The following is a 10,355-nucleotide window of genomic DNA, read 5'->3' as shown; positions in this document are numbered from 1 at the left end:
GAAGAAATTCTTCACTGTGAGGGCACTGAGACACTGGAAAAGGTTGCCCAGACAAGCTGTGGATATCCCATACATGGAAGTGTTCAAGGCCAGGTTGCATGGGGCTTTGAGCAACCTGGTCCAGTGGAACGTGCCCTTGATTACAGCAGAGGAGTTGGAACAGGATTTTTTTTAAGGTCATGGAGATCTGCAGCCCACTTCTATTTATAAGTTCCTAGTTGTCATGGGAATTATTTAAGTAATTTGGTTGTTTGTGTTCACTTTTTAACATTAACGATCTTTCATTTGTTGTTATTGTTCAGGATGGGGATACACCCAGTAAAAATTATTCAGCAGTTTAGCAGGAACAGAGAGACTAGTGTAAGGAGTGTGTGATAGATAAGCTGCATTTGGGTAGCAGGGAGCAGTCGTGTGAGGGCAGATACTATTTATACTGTTCTGCTGCTTAAAGTTGATGCTAACAACACTAATTTGGTTGTTTTGAGGATAACTTTATTGAGGACATCTAAATGTTACCAAGTACAAAGCTACCATATCACAGTTTATGAAAGGGCACTTTTCTAATGACCATTCTGGGACCCTACACATATAACCTCAAAATGCGCAGGGTGTTCTCACTTAAAGAGCATGGCTACCTTATAGTAAAAACCACAGTGGCAAAAAAAAAGAAAAAATGATAAGTACTCTAAGCAAATTGCACTTGTGAAACAAGATCAATTAGGTTAAGAACTTGGTGGCAATGGTGCAGTTGAGAGCCTCTGGATAAGGATCAAGGGACAAACAAACAATGTGGATTTTTTCGTGGGAGTCTACTATAGACTTCCTAGCCAGGACAATGATGCCAACAAGTTATTCTATGAGGAACTAAGGGACACTTCCATGTCAACTGCCCTTGTCCTTATGGGGGACTTCAGCTTGCCAGAAATCAACTGGGAGCATCACACAGCTGATACAACCCAGGCCAGAAGATTCCTAAATAACCTGGATGACAACTTTATGGAACAAGGGAGCTGACTCAGAAAGATGCCTTCCTTGATCTGCTGCTTGTCAAGAGCGTGGATCTCATGAGCAAAGTGGAGATTGGCAGCTGTCTTGGCCACAGCGACCGCAAAGAGATTGAGTTTAAAATCTCTGTTGACATGAGGAAGAGTGCCAGCAAAACCTCAACTCTGGACATGAGGAGAGAACACTTCAGTGTGCTCAGGGAATTAGTAAGTAAATTTCCCTGAGAAAATGTTTTTGCAGGTGCTGGGGTCCGTCAGTGCTGGTCACCTTTTAAACATCACCTCCAAAGGGCACAGGAGCAGGCAATTCCCAAAAGTCAGAAGTCAAGCAGGCAAAGCAAAAAGCCAGCTTGGCTGAACAGGAATGTTCTCTTGGAAATAAGGCTAAAAAGGAAGGTGTATGCCCAATGGAAGCAAGGTCAGGTGACATGGGAAGAATACAGAGATGCTGTTTGCCACTGTAGGGAGAAAATTTGTGTGGCCAAAGCTCAGGTGGAGTTGAAGCTGCCAGAAATGTGGGAGACAATAAAAAGAGTTTTTTTCAAATATATGAATGGCAGAAGGCAGCAGAAATATCATGGTCCCATTAGAAGATGAGGATGTCACCTCACAAATAGGGACATGGACAAGGCAGCGGGGTTTAACCTTAGAAAAAAGTTCTTCACCCAAAGGGTGGTTGGGCACTGGAACAGGCTCCCCAGGGAAGTGCTCACAGCACCAAGCCTGACAGAGTTCAAGAAACGTTTGGAAAATTCTGTTGGGCATGTGGTGTGACTTGAGGATGGTGCCGTGCAGGACTAGGAGTTGGACTTGATGATCCTTGTGGGTTCCTTCTAACTCATTTATTTTGTGGTTCTGTGATTCTGTGAAAATAGTGAAGGAAGTAATATCTACAATGAGATGCAACAGTAATTTCTTCTGTTTTGGTCTTTAGTTATCATTGTCTATAATGTTGTGGAGTCAGGAGGCCCCCATGCTGCTGATGCAAATACATGGATCAAATGCAAAAGTAAAATTTGGATGGTATTTTATACCAGTGAGGGATTAATGTTGTATTTTGCCAAATATTTGTGATTGAGAAATTCTCTTCTTCATTTTTGCTTTCTCCCTAGTTTCTGTCCTGTTGTAAGCAGAACGATGGCAGCTGGTTAACCACGCTCTGTTCCAGTGCTGACTTTGTCTACTAGTGCCTGACACAATGGCTGTAGAGCCATATCTGAAACTTTCTGGAACATTTTCCAATTATCACATCTCCTTCCATGGCAATGAAGTTGAGAACACTAACAGAGATAGACTGCCAGCATTTACAGCACTGCCTTATTAGTCCTGGCTTGGCTTAGACAACACACTGGGTGGTATTCCAGTAGCTGGTTTATATTAGTGTTGCTGTAGCTGAGAAAGATACATTACCTGTAGAAAGAATAAAAAATACTATACACACATACAAAAAAAATCCTTTGTGCACACCTTCTTCTTTAGGATGAAAGCAAGCAAGGTTGAATGCAAGGTGTCACTGTGACAATAAAAAATTTTCAGTGCCCATATACAAACCTTAAGACATTTGAAACACTCTTTTTTCTTTTTTTTCATTGTGTGCCACATACTTACTCCCTTCTCCTTTTTTATTACTAAGGAAATGAGGACATTTTCATGAAAACAAGAGCTTAGATTCTTAGAAGTTTGTCAATTCCTGCTTATATTTTTCTGTTCTGAAGGGATCGGAGCTTTCTGTACAGGGTACCGTAATTGCTTCCAACTCAACGAGCTGTGATGAATAAGAAGCAGGAACTTTTAAACAAAGACGCTGTTTTCATGCAAATATTCTCAGTAATAAAGCATAGAGTAAAAGAAATATGTGAAGTTATGTTTTGCAGAACTGCTACTTAAAGCAAAGCAGCTTTGTAGAATGAAGCCAAGTCTGAATTTTTCTAACTGCATGAAGGGGAAGTGAGTTTGAGTATTTTCTCAAGAGATTCCAAATGTCGCCAAAGAAGATTGTTAAAAAATAAAGACAGAATATATCCCAGTATTATTCTCATTGGCATCATAAACATCACTCTATGTGAAAAGATCCTAACCAGAACTATGACACCATTCCCACATTTCATGAATTCATTCTCACATTTCTTTATAAACCTAGAAACATACAGCCTCTTTCCCCCAAATATTTAGCAAGTATGTTCTTATAAGCCATCTCTGAGTCATTGCTTCGGTCTACCTCCTCTTAATTTTCCAAAACCAGCAGTAACTTAAGAAAAATAGAGAAGAATATTGGAACTGGAAGAAATTTGTAGAAAAAGAATTATATTGAATAGTAATTAATGGTTTAGGCTTTGCTCCATGATAGCTCATTCAGTAGATAAATCAAAACCTAGGCAACACTCATTCATTTGAAGCTTTCACACATTAGTACTACCAAGTAATCACCTTCTGACCTCCTAAGCAGCGAATACCTTGGAGTTACCATTAAGGATACCTTTCTAGAGTTGTCCTTTGCCAGTAATATTAGTAGGTGGAATGGTGACTATTTTCTTCTCAGGGAAGTTGTGTCACAGCAGAGTCCTACCTCCCTAAAAGCAGTCAGGTGACTGATTATTGAACCACTCAGGAGATTCTGCCATGGATGTGAGACCAAAGGGAGAGAGCACAGTCAAGCCCATGCAGTGTGGGAACACTGACTTCTACCTCCACAAGCATTAGGGCTTGCAGTGCTCAATTGTTGCTGCCATCACTGGGCTGTAAAGGACGCGACAGGACACTTCCACTGAAATTCTCTCCAGAAGAGAGGAAAAGCGCTACCAGGTACGTAGTTTAAAGCAAACCATTCAGAGCTGCAGTTTCTTTATTCCTCAGCACATCTTCTGTCAGTTCAGCATGGATGATTTTCAGTCTGCACAGAAATGGGCTTTCCATCGTAACTCACGGACATGGCAAGTCAGAAGTGTCAAAATAATTTTTTCTCACTATGTCAGTGAACAAAAAACCCAAGAGACAGGAAATTCATATCCTCAAAGGCTACCCTTAGCCATCCAGTAGTGCCATATCAAGCACTGTGCTGAAATATGGTGCATGTTTTCCAAACATTCCTCTTTGGCAGAAGTCAGATGACAGGTTTAAGCCAAAAATCTTTTTTTCAGCAAGTTTAAAACACTTGAAAATATCTCTCAGCTTTTTCCATAGACTCAGTTCCATGTCCCTGCAAGATTGTAATTTCATCTAGAAACACTGGTAACTCTAATGAGAGACATCAGGCCCCATTCTGCCTGTCTTCACTTTCTATTGCCAGTGGACTTGTTGGAGCTGATAATTCAAAAAATACAATATTTATGATATTCATGATTTACTTTAAACCTCTTTCACAGCTTGATGCACATGAGGCAATTCAAATCACCAAAACTCTGTTTTGCAACTAACACTTCATTCCACTGAATGGAAACGTTCACACATCTGTTGGTGGTGTATTGTTTCAGGATGGCTGCAGAGCAATCAGGCCAGCAAGGCACGGATGTGGTGTCTCCACACCAGAGAGAAACTTTCATTTTCTGGCAAAGGCAAGGGAGTTCTGCAGAATGCAGAGCACAGAACAGCCTCAGTCCGAGGCATCGAAGGCCCAACGCAGTCCCTCTCCCCAAGGATGCTACAGCTGAATAACAGGGTGTCATTAGAACTCTTGACAGGGGGAGGGTCTGTGCAAGCCCTTTTCATTGCAAGGAGATTTCAGACTGTGTTAATTAAACTCTGTTAATTCTGATACAAAAAACCCACCCCAAACCCTAAAACCAGACAGTGAACTTAACCCCATGTAATTTTTCTTATTTAAATATAATCTGATAGTGATGCTTTCAGAGTATCAGAAGATCTCAAAACGGGAGATAAAAAATCTGCACTCTAAATTCACCATATAAATCCTGCTGAAATTACTATACACACAATATATATATAATCTCTATATATGCATATGTAATGAGTATAGGTTATGCAAATACACTCTGCAATGTATATTTATATAAAAGTGAAGTCATGTACCATGCAACTGACCTTCTTTAGATCACCAATTATTTATGGTAAGCATAATTTTGTGTCCTGTGCTGATCCATTGTCTGGCAGGGTTGGGGGGGTTCCAGGATGTTCCAAGGACTTCTGGCCAAGTGATTACTGGAAGCAGTCATGAAACATCCGTATCCTTCATCAACACGAATCATAAATCTCAACTGTAAAACAGAGAAAGAAATCCAGCTGAGTTAAATATTACCCGAGTTTCTACTCTCCATCCCCACTTCACCACTTAGGTGGTTTTCCTCCATGTTTTTTTCACAAGGGCATGTAGTGGTAGGACAAGCGGGAATGGCCTTAGGATGAAGACAAATTAGATATTAGAAAGAAATTCTGTACTACAAAGGGGGTGAGGCACTGGAGCACGTTGCCCAGAGATGTTATGGGCTCCCCATACCTGGAGGTGTTCAAGGCCAGGTTGGATGGGGTTCTGAGTAACCTGGTCTAGAGGAAGGTGGCCCAGCCTATGGCAGATGATTGTTAAGATCATCTAGTTCAGATTGTTAAGATTCCTTCCAAACCATCCTAGAATTCTATGATTCTCTCTACTGTCTCAAAACAGTCTGAAAAAATTATTAATATTTCTGGGTCTCTTTAAGGCATGGTCCAAACTTCAAGGAATTTAGGAATGTGTCTCTGCTGAGAAGGCACAGGGCTCTTTACATGATCCAAAGTGATACTCCTGGCTATGGAATTATTTTCTGATCTACTAAACCACTCCTGCATATTTCAAGCATTTTACTGATCCATGCTATAACTGTCTGGATTGTCACTCCTGGTTCTGTCACATCTTCCTTTATCCCCCTTGCTTTGTGTGCGTACTTTGGATTCAGTCATAGCATAGTATCAGTGTGATACGGAAGTTACTGAGACCCTCAGCAGGAGGCTGGGTTGAGAACAATCATCTGACAGAATTGTTTAGCCATGCAGCCCAATCCATGTTACGACCCTTTTTCTAAATGTAGATCTAATGGCACATTAAAGTAATATTACATCTCATAAAGCCTGCTGCGTAAGAGTTCAGCGAGGTTCCCCTCGCTCCCCTTCTGCACAGCAGTTCCTTTGTTACTGCCTTGCCTCTAGATCCTGTGATGGACGGGAGTCCCGTGCTTCTCTAACACTAAAATGGGGCTGCCAAGATAATTTATGGGCCCTGTGGCCAATTAAAAAGCCTCAAGCCTCCTTGGGTTATCTCTAAGTCCTGCTTTTCTCTGCCCATTGTGCCAGCTTGTCCTCTCAGATTTTACAGACTGCATGAAAGGTTTTGGCAACATAAACATCCTCCAATAGTCTTGTCCTAGCTTTGCCTGTGTCTGAGGTGTTTACAGAAAGAAAGCAGAAAAGCAAACATGGGACTGGGGGGAGAGGGGAAAGAGGGGGAAAGGAAGAGGGGAGAGAGAAGAGGACAAGTACATGTGAGCTGGGTTAGCTGGGGAGATGGAGGCCGGGTTGAGGTGCCCATGTGCAGTGCCAGCCCAATGGACCAGCATGTCCTGGCTGGGGTGTGTAAGGAAGGGCTTCTCCTGGTTCTCTCAGCACCTCCGGCTTTTGCACTAGAAATCCAGGCTCGGTGTAAACAGCGCGACAGCCCATGGAAGCCTTTTTCCGCAGGACACAAGGGAGTGAAAGCGAAGGGTGCTCGCTACTGCCCAGGTCTGGGCAGGAAAAACAAACAGCTGCCTTTCCACTGGGCCCTTCCAGGCCCCGCGTGACTGGATACCCAGACACAGGTGGGATTTCTGCAGAAGACACCCGAGGCACAGCCCGGGAACCCCGTAGCCCTCTTCATTTCAGCGACCTGAGCCGGAAACGGCACGTGTTTGGGTTGCGGTGGATTTTGGGCTCCCCTCCCGCCCAGCGAGCGCCGAACGGCGGGGCGGCTGCTGCTCGCCGCCCGCCGCAGCGCGGGGTGCGATGCCGCGGGCACGGCCGGCCGAGCCCCCGCCCGCCCGCGGGGCCCAACGCGGGGCTGCGCTCCCCGGAGCCGGCTTGCGCGGAGGGTCCCGGAGGCGACGGGACACGCGGGGAGCGCTGGATAGGGGCGCCCCGAGGGAGCGCGGCCCCTCCGCTCCGCCGGGCGGGGGCCGAGCCGCAGCGAAGGCGGCGGAGCGGCTTCGCTCTCCGTTTCCGAAGGAAAGCCCGGCCCGGCGGCGGCCACGTGTCCCGCAGGGACCCCGCCGGGCCCGCCGCGGCCCCGCCGGCCGGTGCGGCGCAAAGTGCGCGGTACCGCCGCTCCTCCTCCGCTCCGCCGGCAGCGCGGGCGAGGTGGCGGAGGGGATGTCCGCCGGGGGCGCGGAGGCCGCCAGCCCCCCGCCACGGCCCTGCGCGCGTTTCTTGCTCCAATAAGCAATAATTAGGTCCTCAGCTAATGAAGTGTCAGCTGATCCGCTCGCTCCGTCTGCGCGCGGGGAGGCGGGGGGGGGCTGCGCCCGGAGACATCGCCATGGAAACGCTGCCCTCGCCTTTCTCCCCCCCGCCGCATCCCCCCCACCCCCCGTCGGCCCGGGCCGGGTGCGCGCCGTCCCCCGCGCCCCGCCGCGCCCGCGGAGGCGGGCGCATCCCGACATGGGACAGCGCTGCCCGTCACCGCGCCGCGCCGCCGTCGCCACAGAAACTTTTGTCCCGGCGGCCAATCAGGGCGCGGGGGGGGCGCGGAGCGGCGCTGGGCCCGGCCCGGTGCGCCGCCGCCGCCAGCCCGGCGCGGAGCGCAGCGCGGAGCGGCGCAGCCGAGCGGAGCGGAGCGCAGCGGCGGCCCCGGCGCGCTTCCCGCGGCCGGGCGCGGGCCGGACTCGGGCCCCAGCCGCGGAGGTGCCGCACGGCTGCGGAGCGGGGGCGCGGAGCCGGGCGCTGGATGGCGGAGGCGCGGGCGGGCGCGGCCGCGGAGAGGCGACGAGAGGAAGCGCAGCGGCGGAGCCTTCCCCCCCGGCGGAGGGGCTGTCCTGCTTGACGCGGCGGGGGAGACCGGGGGGAGCGCGGAGATCTCCGGCGTGAACTGAAGCTGTGGCAAAGGGAGGGGGAAAAAAAACCAGGATTGTCTGTTTTCTTCTTCTTCCCCCTTTACAAAAAGGGGGTTTATGCTCAGCATCCGCACGCAAACTTACTTGAATGCCTTGTAGCCAGTTTAGTCCAGAGACCAAAGGATACCCCGCACCCGAGGAGTCCTACATGTGTGAGCACCATCATTGCACTGGCAGAGCAACGAGAGCCGCCTCCTTTCCTGTACCAACATCCTCCTGGGACTGATCTCTCTTCTGGTCCAATATCCAAACCTATCTCATATATATGGGTTTTCTTTCTTTTTCTTTTTATTTTTTTCCCCTTCCATCGGCTGGGATTGCTAAGTAAATAAATAGAGGAAAATTCTTGAAAGGGCGTATGAAAATTCGATGGGACTCAATATGAGGAAGTGAAATTCTCACAGACCATTTTTTTAAAATTAAAAATTATGTTCTTTTAAACGCGGATCGGATGCATTAGGCTTAGAAAATAGCAGGTAAGAACTTTCTTTCTTTCCAGTACCTTCATGCCCGGAGCGGGGATATCTGAAGCAAAGCTGCCCAGCCTTGGAATAAAGGGGGAGCAAAGAGACCAGTGTGCCCTTCAGTGCTTCCTCCATCCTGCGCGGCGAGGCGGCTTTGGGGAGAGGCACAGCTCGCCAGGACAGAGACAGAAAGCTCAGAAAGCCTTCGGAGAAGACAGCCGAGGGCTGCCGGGGCAGAGCAGGGTGGGCTTTTTCTCTTCTTTCCCTTCTTTTTTTTTTTTTTTTTTTTTTTTTCGTCTTCTTCACCTGCACTATCCGGGGTGAATCCGGGTGCAGCTGATGTATGGAAAAGAAGAAGGATCCGAGTCAATATTTTCTTTTCTCTTCGCTAAGCAGAGGGATAGGATTTTAATTATTTATCCACCCGAACCCTCTCCGGGTAAGACGCTGCTGGAGCCAGTGGGATAGTCCTGCCTTGCACAATTATTAAAGAGACTGATCACGTACTGTGGAAGGATAAGAGGAACCTCCACCAGATCCTTTTTGCCTCCTGTGAAAAAAAAATAATGAAGGAGAACATTGCCACACTATTGAATTGATTGCTGCCCCCCCATCCCCCTCCCGACCCCCACCCCCCCGAACCACCACCACCACAACAAAAAAAAAAAAAAAAAAAAAAAAAAAAAAAAAAAAAAAAAATCCGCTGGGATCTGCCTGCACCGGGACCTCCTTCGCTCCGGCTCGGAGGTGGATGCATTTTTCATGAGCGCTGGGTGAACAGGTGCAAAGTGCGGCGGGGCGGCCCGGCCCCGCACCCCGGCCCGCTTCGGGGCGGCGTGTGCGTGTCCGTGTGTCTGCCCGTGTCTGTGTGCGTGTCCGTGTGTGTGTGTGTGCGCCCCGGCGTGTGCATGTGTGCGTGTGTGTATTAGGAGATTATGGAGAGCAGCGACCGGGACATGTACCGCCAGTTTCAGGACTGGTGTCTCAGGACTTACGGGGACTCAGGAAAAACCAAGACGGTGACCCGTAAAAAATACGACCGGATCGTCCAGCTCCTGAACGGCTCCGAGTCGAGCTCCACGGATAATGCCAAATTCAAATTCTGGGTCAAATCTAAAGGCTTCCAGCTCGGCAACTCGGACGAGGTCAGTGGTGGTGCTGGAGGAGGGAAGCAAGTGCTGTACGTGCCAGTCAAAACCACGGTTAGTAGAGAATTGTCTTCCTTGTTCTATGTCGGCCGCTGCAGCCCGCTCCGGGAGCGAGAGGCGCAGGGGGAGCCGCAGCCACAGTTGGCTCCTTCCTCCCTCTTCCCCCAAGTCATCATCACCATGTTGCGTTTGCCTGTCACATTATACACCGCCGAGGTCTTTGTGGGTCCTTTTATTTAAAGCGATCGTGCGCACAACGCACCCCGCCGGGTCGGTGTCGTTCTCCTCCTCGTCCTCCTCGTCCCCCCCGTGCTCCCCGGGCCGCTGCGGCGGGGTTGGGGTGTGCTATTGTCCCGCCGCCGCCGCCGCCGCTCCGGCCATTGTGCCGGGCCCGGCCGCCCCGGGCAGCGGCCCCCGCCGCCGGCGGGGCTGATGGATGGCGCACGGGGGTACCCTGCCTGGCACAAAGCCAGGCGCGGCGCCGGGCGGTGGTTCCCCGGGATATCTGTTGGGGTTTATTTATTTATTTATTTATTTATTTATTTTATTTTTATCCTTTTTTCTTTATTGTTATCCCGCAGCCCTGGCGCCGCCGCCGAGCGGCCACGAATGTGCCCGGCTTAGCTGTGAAGCGCCGGCTGCGCTAGTAAGGGGCGGCGGGAGAGAGAG

At 49.1% G+C, this 10,355-nt stretch overlaps 1 protein-coding gene across 3 annotated transcripts in view; it reads left to right on the top strand.

Moving 5' to 3' along the window:
• Window positions 1-9,473: 9,473 nt before the first annotated feature.
• Window positions 9,474-10,355, top strand: part of NOL4 (nucleolar protein 4) — a gene marked incomplete at both ends in the record, with an annotated part of 189,620 nt that continues 188,738 nt past the window's right edge. For 2 of the 3 annotated variants that reach the window (XM_082290279.1, XM_082290278.1), the window contains one exon: window positions 9,474-9,740. In XM_082290279.1, coding sequence (XP_082146405.1) covers window positions 9,474-9,740 — 267 coding nt within the window. The remainder of the gene's footprint in view (window positions 9,741-10,355) is intronic. The other variant, XM_082290280.1, reaches the window with a different exon arrangement.

The sequence above is a fragment of the Coloeus monedula genome (genome assembly GCF_965178545.1).
Source record: "Coloeus monedula genome assembly, chromosome: 1".
NCBI classification, from domain to species: Eukaryota; Metazoa; Chordata; class Aves; order Passeriformes; family Corvidae; genus Coloeus; species Coloeus monedula.
This window is presented reverse-complemented; position numbering and strand designations above follow the sequence as displayed.